The following is a 19160-nucleotide window of genomic DNA, read 5'->3' on the forward strand; positions in this document are numbered from 1 at the left end:
GAATAAACTTTGCCTACTCACAACTGTAAACCTATTTTGCCCACTCCTGTATTTGTGTGGAGATGGTTTTCTGAGTATATACCTAGGAGTAGAATTACTGGTAACTAACTTTTTGAGGAACTGCCAAACTTTTCCAAAGGGGTTGAGTTTTTCATCCCCATAAGCAAAATGTATGTGGGTTCCAATTTTGCCACATGGTTGTCAACACTTGTTATTATCTGTGTTTGATTGTAGACATCCCAGCTTACCAGTGAAGTGGTATCTTATTTGTGGTTTTAATTTGCATTCGTTCCCTAATCCCTAATGATGTTAAGCATCTTTTTATGTTTATTGTGCATTTGTACATCTTCTTTGGAGAGATATCTGTTCAGATCCATCACCCATTTTTAAATTGGATTGTCTTTTTATTACTGAGTTGTAAGAGTTCTGGATACTAGTCCCTTATCAGATATATGATTTCCAAATAATTTCTCCCATTCTTTGTGTCGTCTTGATGCTATTATTTGTAGCACAGAAGTTTTTAATTTTTGTTGTTGTTAATCCTCCATATTTTTTCCTTTTTTTTTTTTTTTTAAAGAAGGGGGGGCGAGAGACATAGATGTGGGAGAAAAACATGGATTGGTTGACTCCCACATGTGGGAGCGAGCCTGTAACCCAGGTACGTGCCCTTGACAGGAATCAAACCTGCAACCCATACATGCGTGGGCCGACGCTCTAACACTGAGACACACCATCCAAGGCAAAAGTTTTAAATAGTGATCATTTTTTTCTTTGGGGTAGGTTGTGCTTTTGTGCAATTTAACTTTTAAAGAGGCATTATGTACTCAGTTTGGTTCTATGACACTAGACCTCTTGCATCTTCTGAAATGTTACAAAGTAATCCAGTTGTTTTGTTCACTCTATAGTCTTATTTATGTAGTTTTTTAGCGATTGATTGTTTTTGAGGACATGGTATATTTCAAAGTATGTTTTTTGGGGGATGTATTTTCTCATAGGAACCATGTTTTGAGTGTAATTGTATGCCATGATTCATCTTTAAAAAGTAAATTTGATCCATAATGTACCTAACATATTCTGTGAATTCATTGGGAAATAATAGGATACAATTTTTGTTCTAGTAGCTAAAACAATGAAAGAATTTACAAAGATAGTTGGGACTTTTAATACTTTCAAGGGACTCTAGACATTGAGTTCATTCACTTGCTGCTTTTTCTTGTTATGAATGTATCACTATGACATTTCTTAAAAACAACCAAAATAAAAATCCAATAACTGTGCATAAAGAAAATTGAAGGGACACTGGAAAACTTACTTTGATTATTCTGCGAAAGTTAGAATAAGAGGAAGAAGATTAAACAGAATTTCCTCTAGAATGTGACAATATTTATCTGAACCTCAGCTAAAATTAGTAAACATAAAAGAGCCAAAAGAAATGGAGTGTTCCGGATACAGGTGGGAAAAATGTGGAGACTCTTTAGTTACCTTAAGTACAGAAAGAGAGAGAGGTTTTGGGTTAAACAGTTAACCGGGCTAGACACGGAAGATTTGAGTGAAGTGGGAAGCCGTTCATGTGCACAGTGTGTTTGCAAATTGTCATCACAACTTGGTAAATGCTGATATTTTACTATATAACACATAGCATTGTTAAGAGCACACAGTAGTAAATGTGACCAGTAAGTCACTAACATGGGACAGTATCATAAAATTAGTAAACCAATTTTAACATAAAAGCAAGCTAATTAATTCTGGAAGTGTTAAGAGTACCCTTTTTTCAACTGTCTAGTTACTATTTGGAATGGGTAAAGCAGCTGTTAAGTGTTACATGAGAAGAAATGAAAGCTTTGTGTGAGAGACAGGTGCAGAGAAACCTGCTGCTTCTCAAGCATTTTGGGCTAGAACCTGTCCTTAGATTAGTGCGTTGGGGTTTAAACTGGAACTGGTTGTTGAGGGGAGAGGTATAAGTTTAGTCTTAAAATTTGCTTTTTGTCACAAAGCAGCGGTTGTTTTCTAAATATCATGAGTCTTACAATACTGCCAGTGGGAGGGTGGGGGGACCAGAAATGTGCACATTAGCTTACAATGAGAAATAAATTATTTGAAGATGGAGAAGTGGTGTGATAATTCCTGTATTAAGAAATTGTATGTCCATTAAATGTTCAGAAAAGAAAACATGTCTGTATGTAAGGAAAAATAGTGTTGTTGCTTTGTAGTTACATAATGGAATATCTTTTCTTTTTGTCTCGTAGGCTCTCTACTTTTGGAATCCAAAATAAATCCTAACACTGCATACCAGAAACAACAGGTAAAAATTTGAAGATGTGTTTTATTTTGCCTGTTAACCTCTGTTTGGTGATTAAATGAAAATTTACCCTCTGATTCCTTACAATGAAAAGTTAAAAACAGATTACAACATGCTTTGCTGGTCTAATTCTAAAATACAATTTCTACCAATCTCTTTAGTGTATAAAGAAGTCATTTTAAATAAAAAAACTTGATTTGTGTTAAGCCAGATTTATGTTCCAGATAGTCTAGCAGCTGAGCCTTAATTCTCAAAAGTTGAAGCTAAAACAACAGTTTTCTTGTTTCTGTTTAAAGTTAAAAAAACACACCCAAAAAACAGAAAAAGTGGCGACTGATGTAGTCATCAGCCAGTAACACAAGTAAATAGTAGAAACTCCTTCCTGCTGTTGTAGATGGCTAGTGCAGAAGGAATATTCATATCCCTCTACAGCAACTCAGTGTAGAGAAGAATCTGATTTCTTCTTCTCTTTTTAATTGTTATTTATTGATTTAAGGACAGAAAGAAACATTGATTTGTTGTTCCACTTGTTTATGCATTCATTGGTTGATTCTTGTATGTGCCCTGACCAGGGATCAAACCTTTAACCTTATCATGTTGGGATGATGTTCTAACCAACTTAGCTACCCATCCAGGGCAAGAATCTGATTTCTTATAAAGCCCGAAGAGGACCTTATATAATGATGTTACAGTTTTTAAGGCAGCTTTCAATTTGAGTACATTCTTTCTTGTATCTTTCTGATGTGTAAGAGTTAACCTGAAAGTAAATCTTCCCCTCACTTAGTGCCAACTAGCACTATCATCAAATGGTTTCTATTCAGATACACTGCTCTACAGAACCAGTGAAATCAGTATCAGTTTCCTCATTGCCCTGAAGGTGCAGAGATAAAATAATTTAAAATGAATATTACCAACACATTACTTCATAAATATATGCATTATCGTTTTATGAAGTATAAAGTGCTTTGCTTCATCATCAACACTAAAATACTACTAGAGGGAAATCAGTATTGGTTTTATTTTGCACGTTAGGTGGTGCCTAAAGATTGTGACTTGCTTGAAGGCACACGCAGAGAGTACATAGGAAAGCTGATATTAACTCTTAAATTTATTTGATGGTGATTTATTTGTCCAAAAACATTGGTATAATAGGAAATACTTTCCTGATAGTTTAATGGTCTTCGTTAAATTTAGTGTTCTTAAGAAGACTTCTAGGTTTGGTTGGAATGGTTGGAGATTGGAGTATTTGGCTTTGATGTTTTATAGTTTAATTACATAAGTTCATGTTTTGAGGTTTCAGTCAGCTGAAGTGTAAAAGCATATCCTAAGAAAAAAGAAAGATTGAGTCTATTTTGAGGATGAATGAGCAGATCATGTGGGCAAGGTGATTTGATGAAAATTAGGCTCTTCAAGGAAAATAGAAGAGCAAGTTGTAAAAATTTTCTAACTTCTAAATTTCCCAAATGGATAATTAAGAGCATATGTCTAGCTGTGCCCTGATTTAAGTCTCCAAATGATTCTAAATATACATTGTAGCAGAGCAGTTGCTTACAGTTGTATTAAATCTATCTTATTACTAATATGCTATTGGTTTTAGGTTTGTTCCAATGGGTCTTGTGCTATCACCATTTTTCATAATAGTATGCATTAATACTCATTTTAAAGATGAAGAAACTGAGGTTCAGGGAGATGACCCACCTAACTAATTTCTGGCATATTGATTTTACAGTGTTCATGTAAATTATTTTGAGCCTGAACAAGTACTCATCACTGGAACAGATTGCCTGCCCGAGATCTATGATCTCTAGAAGTCCTTGAAGATAGTAAAGAGGGGGCTTTGAGCTCTTTTTTAAAATTCTAAGTAAGATTGTGGGTTTCCACCACAGTCAAACCTCTGTTCTCAAACGTTTCCCATCTTGAGCAATTTGGTTCTCGACCAGTTTGTTCATGGAAAAATGTTTTGGTTGTTGAATAAAACTTCAGTTCCCAATCCAACAGTCCTTTCATGCTAATACCTGTATGATCTGTCATGTGTGTCTCAGGAGACAAAGTAGAGAATGCTGGAATCTGAGTTTACTGCTAAACCTCGCATTAACATCTCAGGAAATCGTGCCATCAATATTTTTGTGTGTGTTTGCTTATTTACCACTTACTATTAAGTACAGTAAGTCACCATGGGTCCTAAGAAGGTTAGTGATAGCGCAAAGTGAAAAGAAAAGTTGTAAGAACAACAATAGACGTACTGTATATGAGAAAGGTTAAAACGGAATCATTTGGGGGCCTGGAACAGATTAATTCAATTTACATTATTCCTAATGGGGGAAAATGATTCCGTTTTCGAACAGATCGCTTCTTAACTGCCTTCCAGAATGAATTAAGTTCAAGAACCGAGGTTCCACTATATTAGTAATGCTGCACAACCTGATCAAGTGATCATTTATACACTTCTGGCTGGCATTACTTTAGTTCAGTGAGAGAGTATATTGGTCTTACGAAAGCCAGTTATATACTTGACTGAACAGAGTTAATATGCAAGTTTAGCAGACAAATTTTAAAACATGGGATCCATTTGTGCACAGTAAGATGTGCATGTCTTTGATAACGAAAATAGAAACCACTACAGTGTTAATATAGATTCTTTAAGGTACCTTAAAGATAATCTAGTCATGTTTCTCCTCCCCCCCCCAATACAAGAACTTTTATCACCCTAATAGATGGTTAGATGGTTAGCCAGCATTTGCTTGGCTCCTTTCAGTTTCTTATCAGTTGGATTTACTTATTTTCTTTCTTTATATTGTACTCAAATCCATCTAATTCTGACTTCTTCTCTTTGGACCAGCTTGGAAAAAAGGCTACTGTGATATCTGTTATGTTAGGCTTCTTTTTTAAAACTTAACTCTCCCTAGTGCTGTTCAACATTTCATAGACCTCTCTCAATGAGAGGTCCCTTTTTTTGAAATAGTTGATTGCTATGAAACAGTCTATATGTTTACTTGCAGTCAGTAAGTTTGAAAAGATACCTAGACCCTATAAATATTTTCGTACCATGCGTGTTGTAAAACACAGTATTTTTTACTACAAGGAATGTAAAATGGTCTCAGTATTGTAAGTGTGGTGTCTTGCTGAGATTATATCTTAATAAAAACTGTTGAACTTATTAAAAAAATAAAAGTGACTAGGAGTAAAGTGATGGTAGGTGCTTGCTTCTTGAACCACAGCACTGGTGGAAGTTAAAAACTCTGTCTAGGTAAATGCTCACATACTACACATTTAGCCAGTACTTTCAAGGGTTTCATAGGTCCCGTGGACATCAGGTAAAGAACACTTGATGTTGACAACAGGAGGAGCTTGGTTTATCAATCCCACCTTCCTAACATGCCCTAGTTATTAAATGCTCAGACTTTCTCTTTGGGCATAAAATGTAACTTAATGTGTAAGCATAGAATTGATATAATGTTTGCTTTGTATGTTTTAGTACATTTAGATTGTACGCTCATTTTGTTGTGTTTTTCATATATTGGTTAAACTTAAGGAAAACAATTTTCATTTTATAGGTTAGATAAAGTGAAGTGTAAAAAGGCAGTTAATTACTAATAGTGTTGCAAAAAGTAAAAATGAATACTGTTCTTAATTCTTTGTTGCTTTATTCATTTGTCTTATACTTTGAAGTAGTTTGTGATAATGTATGTTAATAATTCAGACTTCTTTTTTTCCTCTCAAGGATACTTTGATTGTGTGGTCAGAAGCTGAAAATTATGATTTGGCCCTTAGCTTTCAAGAAAAAGCTGGATGTGATGAAATTTGGGAGAAAATATGTCAGGTAATTTAAAAACTGGAAAACCAACATATACTCTTAAGTATTTTGTTTCTTGCTGTGCTTTCAGCTAATGCCCAAGATTTTAAATAAATCATGTACACAGCATTTCATATAGATATCTTATATTCACTGCTTTATGTGAAAAACTTGATTTATAGAAAAGTTCAGCTTCTTGACACCAGACTATCCAGCCTAGACCTTTGCTGTACGCCAATTTTTTTCTTTTCTTTTTTTACTGACTTGAGAGAGAGATTTGTTGTTCCACTTATTTATGCATTCATTGGTTGATCCTTGTATGTGCCCTGCTGACCAGGGATCAAACCCACAACCTTGGTGTATTGGGATGATGCTCTAGCCAACTGAGCTACCTGGCTAGGACTGTATGCCAGAGTTTCCTATCCAGCTGCCTTTGAGAGCTCCTCCATTAGTGCTCGCTTGCACCTCAGGTTTAATAGTCCAAAACCAAACATAATCTCATATCTGTTCATTTATCTCCCTCATCTCAGTAAATGCCAGCCAGTTGCTGAAACTAAACTTGAGGGTTGTGTTTATCCTTCCTTCACCCCTTATATTCATTCAGTCCCTCAATTATAAATCTTTAAATCCATTCACTTACCTTCACTTTCACTATCACAGTTTACTAACCCTCCATCATTTTGCCTGGTTTATTGCTTTCATCTTGACTGGTCTTTTCAAATCTATACCATAGCTAGAGTGATCATTTTTAAAATGCAAGTCTGATCATATCACTCTTTGTTTAGTAACTTCTGTGGCTCTTCACTCTTCAACTTCATCTTGCATGTTCTGGTTGATTCTGGACTTTCCTAGTGACTCTAGTACCTCAGTCTATACTCCATGATCTTTTGTGAATGCATTTTATGTGCTCCAGTGGCTTAAGCCATTGGCTCTTGTTAGGGACTCATTTAGACCATTGTATCCTAAGGACTGTCTATCTCCAGATTTATTTTAGGTAGAGAATAATCTTCAGCGGATTATTTAATTCAGTGGTTGTCAAAGTTTAGTCCTCAGACCAGCAGCACGAGCATGGCTTTAATAAGACTTCTAGGTCAGATTTTCTTTGTAAAGGGTGCGAACTAAATATTTTAGACTTTGTGGGCCACACAGTTTAACAGCTATTCAACTCTGCTGTTTTAGTGCAAAAATAGCCATAGATAACATAAATAAGGGGGAGTGGTTCTCTTCATGTAAAATTTCGTTTACAAAAACATGGTGGACCAGGTTTGGCTATAGTTTGTTAATCCTTGCTTTGAGCAATTCTGATGCAACCTGAAGTATGAGAGCTACTGCCTTAATGGAAGCTGCAGTGTCCTTGAGACAGAGTTTTTCCTTAACTTGTAGAATTTATTTTTGCTATGTATTCTACTCAGCTGTGTTTTTCATAAGTTAACCTGCCTGTTAAGCTGTCCCTTCCTTCTCTTAACATGTAAGAGACTAATATATCTGAATGCCTCCTTTGCTTTCTCTTCTTTATAATTGTTTGTAGCATATTCTTCTAGATTTTGTTCTGTGGAGTTCTCCCATAAAAAGGTGAAGTTATTATTAGTTCAGGTATGCTTTTAAATTATTAGCTTGGATATGCTATAATTATTAGCACTCATTCAGGCAAAGTTTTGTTCTTCACCTTTATGAATTGAACAGTCGCATTCTGGACACAATCTTATCTTATGCCAATATTTAACTCAGACCTGCACTCAGTCTGTTGTTATCATGCCTGGCTCTCCTTTAATATAATTGTCTGATCTTTACTATACTTTTCCTTAGTCTGTAATACCGTAAGTTTTTTAATCGTCTTCACTTGGGGCACAGGTAGTAGTACTTGTATGATTTCCTAGGAATCACTGGCTATTTTATGTTCTTTGCTGATCTTCTCCAACTTTTACATAGTGTATGTTGAGTATTTTGTTTCTCAGTCATTCTTTTATGATCCTGCCTATATTTCTCATCATCATTTCTGGATTCTGGCTTATTCTAGGGAATTCATTATATTTTGCTCTCAGATCTCACATGTTTCTCAATTTCTTGAACCCAGCTCACCATTTTTTTTTTTTAATCTAGAAACCATTTTCTAGTATACCCTTTGATAGCAGTTATGTCTGGGTGCATCTCTTTCCTTTTTACATTTTTCATGGCCTCACATTCTCATTATCTTCATATTTGTCCAGACTGACTTCTAAGACTTACACTTTCTCTTAATGAAAGCTCTTTACTAGCTTATACCTTTTGTTTTTATTCTTCCATTGTTTCTGTTCTGAAACATATTTATCAAATTGTTATTCCACCTTAATTCCCCAAGCGGATCAGATTCCAAGAGTATCTTAAACACAGTCCCTTTTGATTACCTCCTTAACCTTTATATTTGCAAATTAGCTCAAGAAGATAGCATTTTCATTACAATAAAAACACTTGTCCCCCCCCCCTTTTTTTTTTTTTTAAATCAAATGCTACTATTTTTCTATAGGTAAAGCCATGGCTTGAGTATTAGGGATCTAAAGCTATAATGAGAGCTTATGTAATTAACAAATCCAGAGCTAAACTTGAAATCATGCCAGGTACAGGCTGTGAATGTACCTAGCCTCCTTTTAGTGGTGCTGCCCACTGGGTTAAGGTCAAGGTGATATCACCTTACAGCATGTTTCAAGACATACTCCAGGCTTTCTTCCCTTCACGTTAGCAATTATGCACACTCTTTTTCCTTTTTTTAATTTTAATTTTTATTATTTTTTGAATCTTCACCCGAAGATATTTTTTCCATTGCTCTTCAGAGTGTGGAAGGGAGAAAGAGAGAAAGAGAAGACACCGATTGGTTGCCTCTTGCATGTGCCTCTACCCGGGGCCAGGGATTGAGCCTGCAACTGAGGTTCGTGTTCTTGGCCAGAATCGAACCCGGGACCCTTTAGTCCATGGGCTGATGCTGTAAACCACTGAGCAAACACTGGCTAGGGCTATTTATTTTTAGAAAGAGAGAGGGACAGACAGATTTGTTGTTACACTTACTTGTGTATTCATTGATTGCTGCTTATATGTGCCCTGACCGGGGATTGAGCCTGCAACCTTAGTGTAGCGGGATGACGCTCTACCGAACTGAGCTACCCAGCAGGGCAGTATCTCTTAACTATACTTAGCAATTTAAGTTTCATGGCCATTTCATATAAGACCTAATTTTTGCATACTTTTGCCATTCAATTTGACCTATTGGGCTGCTTTAGTGGTAGTATCTCAAGTGATAGGGACAAGAGAGCAAAACTGGTTTTATTTCAATATATGTCTTTGACTTTTTGTAAAAATACTTTTTTACCTTAAAATGTATTCAGCTGTGGAGACTTTTAAGTTCTTTTTATAATTAGAGCCCCTACACTGGCATAAAATATGGGTTTTATGACAAACTTTAGGACTTCTGGTGTAGGATCATGAAAGCTATAGGTTTGGGTATGTAGACAGGAAAACTTCTGTGGTTTGCTTACTTAACTTTTAGCAGATATTCCTGGGGATAGCTCTACTATGTAGAGGTTGTGTGGTTTCATTTTTGTATGGGTCCACTTGTTTCCATCTCTTTTTTCTTAATCATATTTTTTGGCTACCGACCAGCATGAACAGCAAATCAGCGACCCACTTGGGTCCAAAGCCAGTTTGTATTCCCTTTGGCCCTTGATTTCTAGAATACTTGACATTAAGTATTTTCCTAATTGTTTACAATTATAATATCGTTTTGATGATATTGTCTATGGTCTGATCGTTGTGATATTTGTTTGAATTTTACTTCAAAGTTTAACTTTGAGGAGTTTGGTGACTGTCTTGCAGCACAGTGTTATGAATGTTTTTGAGATTTGCCCTGGTCTTTTGGAAAAGAGGGCCAGGGATGTAAGATGTGAGTGGATGTTTCAGCATCAGGCCTCTACATTGAGGATCTGCAGAGCACTCTTTGTTCACAGTTAGTGTAGCATATCCTAGAATGTTTCTGTTGCTGGTAAACCTTGCACTTATGAGGAAGCTCAGTCCATATTTTAACTTTGAACTTCCTTCCTTAAAAATGAAAGTATATATTTGTAGAAATGTAACTTAGAAAAGTAGGCAACTGGGTCAGGTTTGAGAGTCTTAAACTTGAAATTATCATTATAGTTTTCTTATAACATCTCCTGTATTTATTTAAGAATATCTTTTAGATTTGCTTGATTATATTGTCAGCTATCATAAATCTGATTTAATAGGTTCAAGGAAAGGATCCTTCAGTGGACATCACTCAGGACCTTGTAGATGAATCTGAAGAGGAGCGTTTTGATGATATGTCATCGCCAGGTTTAGAATTGCCATCTTGTGAATTAAGTCGCCTTGAAGAAATTGCAGAACTTGTGGCATCATCTTTACCTTCCCCCCTGCGTCGTGAAAAACTTGCACTAGCACTGGAAAATGAGGGTTATATTAAAAAGCTCTTAGAGCTTTTTCATGTGTGTGAGGATTTGGAAAATATTGAAGGACTGCACCACTTATATGAAATTATCAAAGGCATCTTCCTCTTGAATCGAACTGCTCTGTTTGAAGTTATGTTCTCTGAGGAATGTATAATGGATGTTATTGGATGCTTAGAATATGATCCTGCTTTATCACAACCACGAAAACACAGGGAATTTCTAACAAAAACAGCCAAGTTTAAAGAAGTGATTCCCATATCAGATCCTGAGCTGAAACAAAAAATTCATCAGACATACAGAGTCCAGTATATACAAGATATGGTTCTACCTACCCCTTCAGTCTTTGAAGAAAATATGTTATCAACACTTCACTCCTTCATCTTTTTCAATAAGGTAGAAATTGTTGGTATGTTACAGGTGAGTTTGATCATTCTTTTTTTCCTACTTAAAACAATACTTACTGGATTGATAACATTTAAACTTTTGTCTTCAGCAGAAATAATTTTGTGTTTTCTTTAAATAACTAAGGTGTTTTTTTTTACAGTATGTCCAGTCCAGTCTCAGGTCTGATATTTTAGGGTGCTTGCATCAGAATTGCCTATGCTGCAGTTTTCTGGATTCTGCACAAAACATGGAATCAAAATCTCTGTGAGCTGGCTAGTAGTCTGCATTTGTAACACCCCTGAAGTCAAAGAACCTCTCAGTATATTATCTCATAGCGTGTGAATTAGTCTATTCTGACTGAAATAGAAGTTTGCATAGTGCAACAGTTTGTGAGTTGTATACTTCCTGTTTTTTGTTTCTTTGCCCATGGTATAAGAATAACAGATATGTGATGTGACTTAAAGATACTATATTATAAAGCCTTACCTGAGACCTACAAACAAAATAATTATTTGAAACCTGGACTTGTTAAATAAAAAAAGGAGGCAAATATCAGTAAAAGCTGCTTGGTAGCACGTTATAAATAAGGCAGTAAATTTAATTTTCATGTCTGTTTCTTTTTAGAAAGTTGCTGTATTTTCAGTGTCCTTGGTCTTTGTCACCTTTAAAAAAAAGTGACTTCATATAGAAATCAGTTTTACCAAAACTATTTTCCTGGACTAGTAATAATTCCAGTTCATGTTGCTAATTTGACATGTTTTCCATTCATTTAAGACAGACATGTAAACAAATAATATAGGCAATACAGTCTGATAAGTATACTAGTAATTCTCTATACAGTGTATTAAAATTGACAATGTAGGAGGAAGAAGGGTTTGGTACTAATTTCCATTTGTTCTTTGTATGGAACTAGTTTTTGCTAGCTACCTAGTAGAGCCTGTGTTCTGTTCCAGTTTTGATTCCTGGTTTCCTTGGATAGTCCTAAGTGCTACGGGTCCTTTTCTTTAGCTCCACATGGTTCTCATCTTGCTATGCAGTGATATGTCACTTAATATGTGTTTTCTTGGTCTTCATACCTGTAAAATGCCAGTTTTACTCATTAAGTATGAACAATTTGAAGTTGTTACTGCTTCTTTGAAGAAGGGAGAACTTTACAAATTTTGACAAGGAAATGGTAGAGGTATAATTTTTTTTTTAATTTCAGAGAAAGGAAGGGGGGGAGAGAGAAACATCAATGATGAGAGAAGATCATTGATCTGCTGCCTTCTGCACACCCTCCTATTGGAGATAGAGCCCACATCCTGGGCATGTGCCCCGACCTGGAACCAAACCCTGATCTCCTGGTTCATGGGTTGATGCTCAGCCACTGAGCCACACTGGCCGGGCTGACCGATATAATTTAAAGCAGGTTTTTACCCACCTTAAGTACACAGTCATATCCCTTACTATTGACTACGTAACGCTATTAAACATTCTTATTCTGAAATAATATTTGTCTGTCTTCAAATAATAGATGTTTCTTTAAAAGCTCTGAATTTAGCCTTTTAAAAAATTGAAGCTTTATCTTCATTTTAATCTTCATTTGAGAGGTTGCAGAACCTTAACTTCTAAAGTTTAAATTCTGAAACACTATGAAAACCAAGAGTCTATAAACTATGGCCCATAGCTGTTTTTGTAAATAGTTTTATTTGAACACGGCACACTCATTTACATACTGTCTGTAGCTGCTTCCTACTCTATAACAACCAGAGTTGAGTAGTTGTGTCAGAGACCATATGGCCTGCAAAGCCTAAACTATTTAAAATGTGGTCCTTAAATAGACTTAGGAAATAGAGCATTGCCAAAATATAAACAACAATCTTTCTATATAAATCTCCAACTTATCCTGTAATAGTTTGGTTTTTCCTCCTCTCTTTTAAAAACCAGCATCACCAGTGCATTCTTTCCTTTTTGCAATGATTATAATTTATTTCTTCTATTAAAGTATCTTGAAATTATTTCATTATACTCTTATGATTAATTAGCATAATTTGTCCTTTGATTTCACAGGAAGATGAAAAGTTTCTGACAGATTTGTTTGCACAACTAACAGATGAAGCAACAGATGAGGAAAAAAGACAGGAATTGGTAAGAAATTTCATATTATAAAGGGCGTGAAGCTAAAACAACAGATCTTTTATATTCACTTATCCTTTTTCCTAATTTCAGGTTAACTTTTTAAAAGAATTTTGTGCGTTTTCTCAAACGCTACAGCCTCAAAACAGAGATGCTTTTTTCAAGACTTTGTCAAACATGGGCATATTACCAGCTCTGGAAGTCATCCTTGTAAGTCTGTTTCTCCTTATATTTAATTACCATTATATTTTTAACCCACAAAGGTAATACATTTTTATGTAACATGCAAGTATTTGATTATTATAGCCAATATTTAATAGTTGTATATCACACAATGTTAAAAGGCTATAAAATTCTAGTATTAGAGTTCTTACACAGTGCTGAAAGAATACTCCAAGGAATTTCCCATATTTTTAATAGTAATTTATTAACTTTGCAGCCTATTAGTTGACATGTTAAAGTAGAAAAGTAAACAGGAATAAAAGAAAAGTATAACTTGATCCATAGAACAAGGGTTTTTACATGCAGCAGAATTTCCCCGACTTCTTTTTTTTTATTGCGATGTTTTCTTGTTAATTTGTTAGGTTTTGAATTTAGCAGTAAGTTCCATATTTTTATAATTATAGGAAAAATAAATGCTTTTTATCTGCAGGGCATGGATGATACACAGGTGCGAAGTGCTGCTACTGATATATTCTCATACTTGGTTGAATATAATCCATCCATGGTACGAGAGTTTGTCATGCAGGAGGCACAACAGAATGATGATGTAAGTAAGAAGTTAACAGAGCAAAAAATAACCAACAAGGTAAATATTATTTGCACTAACAGAAATTATTTATCCATGGGGAGCTATAACTGTATTTATTTAATATTTAAATAGCTGATGTTTGGGGGAAATGTAGCCATAATACCAAATGGCTTATTCTTCCCCTAAATTGGCTCCTGTCTCAGTTTTAAAGTGTGTCTTAAAACAGTTATTTGTTAATGCTCAACTTAATTTTCTTTAAAAATTTTTGAGATTATTTCTTAATGCTGAAGTTAACTTTCTGTATTGTTTAAATCATTTAATCAAATTGTTATTCTGTATGTGGAGTTATGAACAACTTTCCTAGGAAAACATTGACTTTGCTAGGGATTGAGTCTCAAAATCAAGAATGAAGAAATGAAGCACAGTCCCTTGGAAAGTATTTAGGGTTCCTTTACTACCTAACCATAGGGAACAGGCTGTTGTCTTGTTCATACACACATATACAAATTTTAAAGTAAGTAAGAAACTATATCCTGGTAATGGGAAGGGCACTCCCGCAGTAAATGGTAGGTGGCATATGTGACAGCCCTAAATGTGTGTGCTCTGTTCTGTTTTCAGATAATTAAAGTAAGGAATTTGAACCCCCCCCGCCCCCGTTATTATTAAGTAATTTCTTACTTAACAGTAAACTAACAAATTCTGTCCTCAACTCTTTCTTAAGGAGGTGGCACCCTCTTAGGCTGTAATTGTGTATAGATATTTTTTCTCTCATATTTTTACAAAATGAGAAAATAAACTTTTAAAAAATATCCTAATGTGTTGTGATGTCAAAGTGAAGTAGAATGTCTAGTAACTTCTATATTTAAGGTTGTTGTTTTTTATTGTAATGTCAGGGTAGGTGCAGAAAAGTACAAGTTTAAACTATTGAGTATTACCATGTTTTTCTTTCATAAAATAGTCCTAGCTTGAAAACCAAAATATCTATTTTAAAATAAAGGCTATTCTTGTTGGCCCTGTAACTTACTAGTTGAATATAAGTTGATGTACTTTACTCACATGCAGTAGGTCCCTTGATTTCCAGTCTTAATCATCATTTCCATATACTGTTTACATTTTCTTTTTGTCTATCCTACCATTGCATATATAGTCAAGAGCAGGGATTTTTCTCATTGAATCCTTCTCAGTTTTTATTTACTTCTTGTGCCAGGAACACCAGTCATAGTAACATTTGGAATCTATATAATACATTTATTCTGTGTTTTCCTCTAAATACTATAATCTCCTTTTACCCAGTTTCAGACGTTCTGGTACCAACTAATTTTTTCTTAAAATGGAATCTTTATATCGTTTCCATAAATGGAGAACAGATACAGATATCATTTGCCATGAATAGAAGGAATCCGTAAAACTGCAGTGAAAGTAGAACAGTATTATAAATTCTACCTGAATATTCTTACTGTTAAAACTATGAACCTAAGGCCCATTAGCTTTCTTCAGGAGGGATATTTTGTTATCAAGAGATGTAAAGATTATTAGCACCAAACTCAAACTGTTTTTGCTTTAATCAGAGGGATTTAAAGATACTAGAAAAAGAAAAAATTTTTATTTTTGGTAGTATTTAGTGTAATGTGCATGTACCACCACATTTTAGGGAAACACTACCATATATCCTATTAAAGAAGCCAGTCAATCATTTCATTTTGTCAATAGGTAACAAGAGAGTTAGAGCTAGGTATAATGCTGTAGTATGTCATAGTATGTGTTTTTTCCTTTCCTCCACAATAAGCGATTCTTACTGTATTTTTCTCACCAGGATATTTTGCTCATCAACCTCATTATAGAACATATGATTTGTGATACAGACCCTGAACTTGGAGGAGCAGTCCAACTTATGGGCCTGCTTCGAACTTTAGTTGACCCAGAGAACATGTTAGCTACTGCCAATGTAAGCCACGGGCATTTTTCTGTTTATCATGGCTAGTATATTGTTTTTTGCTGGTAGGAACCAATGTAGTTAAAGTTCATGGAAGTGTTTTTGATTCCTTAGAAAACAGAAAAGACTGAGTTTCTGGGTTTCTTCTACAAACACTGTATGCATGTCCTCACTGCTCCTTTACTGGCAAACACGACAGAAGACAAACCTAGCAAAGGTAAGAAAATGCAGGTTGGTACTTCTTTGTTCTTGACTCTGAAACTCACAGTTGGTGTTAATATAGAGGTCTAATGTATTTTCAAAAGAGGTGTTCAAAGTAAAATTTCTTTAAAGTGTTATCAGAGATAACAGAAAGGTAAAAGAAAATATAAGATAATCAATTGCTTTTATATTTTTAAATTTCAGAGAGAGAGAGAAACATTGGTTTATTGTTCCACTTATATATGCACTCATTGGTTGATTTTTGTGCCCTGATTGGGGATTGAACCTGCAACCTTGGCGAATTGGGACAATGCTCTAACCAACTGAGCTACCTGGCCAGGGCACTTTCAGAATTTTAAAACAATTTTTTGTTAAAGCAGTACTTGTTTTAAGTTTGCATTTACATAGGTGAAATAAATACAAGTAGCTATGAAGAAATTAATTTTATTTGTACTCCAGATGTGTAGTAGAGCAAAGCTTGCACTCAATTTTAAGCTGTTTTTATTTGCATTGAAGATTATGCCTATGTTTTGATTATTATTTCAGCATTTTATTCCTTTAGCTTTTATGCTTGCCTGTGTTTAATTTAGAAAGTAGCTGTAGGGTTTTCATTGGGAAATCCCTTATTGAAGCTTTGAGAATAAATACATTATTTTGTCATATAAATTATCAGTGTTGTATATTTTAACTTATAATTCCACTTAGAAAATAAATGTTAAATTTTTTTTTTATGACTCCAGAATCAAGTCTTAGAAACATGATACTCATTTTTCCTACCTACTTTATTCATATTAGGTAAAGCTTGAGGTTTCTTTCCAGACCCACCATGTTCTATTCATCAAACATTTATTGAGAACCCATTGCATGGAAGGCATGTGCTATAATCTTTAGGGGCTTAATGGAGGACTTGAAAAAAATTAGTAAAATACTCTCAGAGGCTTGCTGCCTGGTGAGGAAGATAAGCCAATTATTATAATTCAATGTGGATTAATTATGTGTAATAAAGGAGGCACAGAACACACTTGATTCATAGGAGTAGAGAGAGCAGTTCCACCAAAGACCAGATGTGTTTGGCAGGACCTCTTGTGGTATGTGTACATCTCCCAAGGGATGTGTTAAGATGTGATAGAGCATTCTTGCACTTTGGAATAAAGCAGATCTAGTAGATTTGTATCCCTTCTTTCCTTTACTAACTTCTCAGACTTGGGTCTTGTGAAACTAATTCCTCATACAGTTGTTTAAATAATAAAAACCGTAAAGCATCATTCTTAGCACATGGTAGGCATTCAGTGAATGTTAGTTTCCTTTTCCTTAACTTTAAAGTATTTGGGTTAATAGAAGGGAGTTTACTTCATTGGAATTTGGATTCTTACATTTGGGGACGAAAAGAATATTAGCCATTAAATATAAATTGTGTTTTGTTTATTCTAGATGATTTTCAGACTGCCCAGTTGTTGGCACTTGTATTGGAATTGTTAACATTTTGTGTGGAGCACCATACCTACCACATAAAGAACTACATTATTAATAAGGACATCCTCCGGAGAGTGCTAGTGCTTATGGCCTCGAAGCATGCTTTCTTGGCATTATGTAAGTGTTGCTTCTGGTAGAATTCTTATCTATATATTATGTTGTTGGTATCTTTAGGTCTCATTGCCTGAGAAGAAAAGAGCACTGATTTTCAGGTGTGGCAAAATCTGGCCTGTGGTCTGTTTTTGTACAACTGGCAAACTGAAAAAAGGTTTTTGTTTTTAAAGGGTTGTTTTAAAAAAGCGAGAGACCATATGTGGCCCACAAAGCCTGGAATATGTACTGTGTAGACCTTTATGGGGATGGTTTTTCAACTCTTTATAGAGCAACAGAGATAGTCTTTTAACAAGGTTGTTTTTGGTTACATGTTTTCCAAAAATTGACTTTCGCTGTCCTTAAGACCATACTTTATTGAAATAATAAAAAGCCATTTTTCTGAATTGGAAATAGGTTAATCTGGAATTTTCTTGATCATGTAGCAGCCAGCCTTCTTGGTTAAGTTGGTAGACCAATTTTAGGGGTCTCTAGAGGTTCGTTAAGAGATGTCTGCTGATAACTAACTTGTTGTTATTCTTTTTAGTTTTTATAGGTAAGTTTGGTTGTTGTTGTTTAAAGATATCATAATCATACACTAATTAGCAGCCTGAACATATATATCCATTTTGCTATTTTTTACTTCATTTAAAATTTTCTGCTTGATTTTAAAAAATATTCTTAAATTATGAAAACATTGTTCATAGAAAGATGTATCTGATGTTGACTTGTTTTATCAACATCTTATCTTTTATCTATTAGAAATAGGTTTCCTTCTTAAAAAATTCATTAAACTTTCCATCAGGATAGCAGCTGTTATAATTGACTTAGTTTTTCAACCCAGTGTACAAATTGCAGCATGTACTGATAATACATCTGGTCAGAGTATATTTTTGATTTTTCAGTATTCATATATTTAGTGCTACTTTCTGCTAACTATCCAGAACCTTTGATATTACTTTGTTAGCATCGGTGGCATTAACCTAGACTGCTAAGGGCCGAAAAAAAAAAATTCATTATTTGCTTCTATCCTACTTTTGCATGTCTATGAGCTTATTAGCGTATTTGGAAGAAGGGCTTTTAAATTAATGTGCATTTTCTTTATATACCTGTCACAGCAAAAGTGAGAGCCCCAAGACCAAGTTGAGAGGGCATTTATAAATGAATGCTGCTATGAATTATGTCTGCCATAGAAGGTTTTGTTTGAATATGGGAAAGGGAATTTGTGAGCAGGTGGGATGGAATGGAACAACTGAATAAATAAGTTAATCAGTATTATTTCAATAAATTTAATAAATACTGTATTTCATTGATTCTCAAATATATATTTGTATGCATTTTTCATTTCTCAAATCAAGGTGAGTCGTTAACAATGGCATGACATGAACTGTAGCTCTTTCCTGTTTATTCATTTTGTTTTCTTAGTAGTAGGAAAGATAAAGTTTTTTGCAATCAGTGGCATCTTCGATTTGAAGAAGTATATATTTACATGATACTAGAAAAATGAAGATGGCTAAGACCTGGACTCAGCTATCAAGGGGGTCAGTTTGTTAGGAGGAGATGGTTTCTGAAAATGAAAACACATTATAAGCACTGTATTGTGTTGTATTTAGATGTGTAGTGGAAATGATGTATTCTACATGAATAAGGCAGATGAGGAACATTCTGGA

The 19160-nt window shown here is 34.7% G+C and overlaps 1 protein-coding gene across 2 annotated transcripts in view; it reads left to right on the forward strand.

The window, feature by feature from the left end:
* PPP4R3A (protein phosphatase 4 regulatory subunit 3A) overlaps nt 1-19160 on the forward strand; it is a 36423-nt gene that overhangs the window by 8040 nt on the left and 9223 nt on the right. The window contains exons 2-10 of one of the 2 annotated variants that reach the window (XM_016205707.2): nt 2247-2302; nt 6021-6119; nt 10343-10960; nt 12977-13054; nt 13136-13252; nt 13695-13850; nt 15607-15738; nt 15841-15943; nt 17359-17517. In XM_016205707.2, the coding sequence (XP_016061193.1) occupies nt 2247-2302; nt 6021-6119; nt 10343-10960; nt 12977-13054; nt 13136-13252; nt 13695-13850; nt 15607-15738; nt 15841-15943; nt 17359-17517 (1518 nt within the window). The remainder of the gene's footprint in view (nt 1-2246; nt 2303-6020; nt 6120-10342; nt 10961-12976; nt 13055-13135; nt 13253-13694; nt 13851-15606; nt 15739-15840; nt 15944-17358; nt 17518-19160) is intronic. The other variant, XM_016205708.2, reaches the window with a different exon arrangement.

The sequence above is a fragment of the Miniopterus natalensis genome, chromosome 1, assembly GCF_054644295.1.
Source record: "Miniopterus natalensis isolate mMinNat1 chromosome 1, mMinNat1.hap1, whole genome shotgun sequence".
NCBI classification, from domain to species: domain Eukaryota; kingdom Metazoa; phylum Chordata; class Mammalia; order Chiroptera; family Miniopteridae; genus Miniopterus; species Miniopterus natalensis.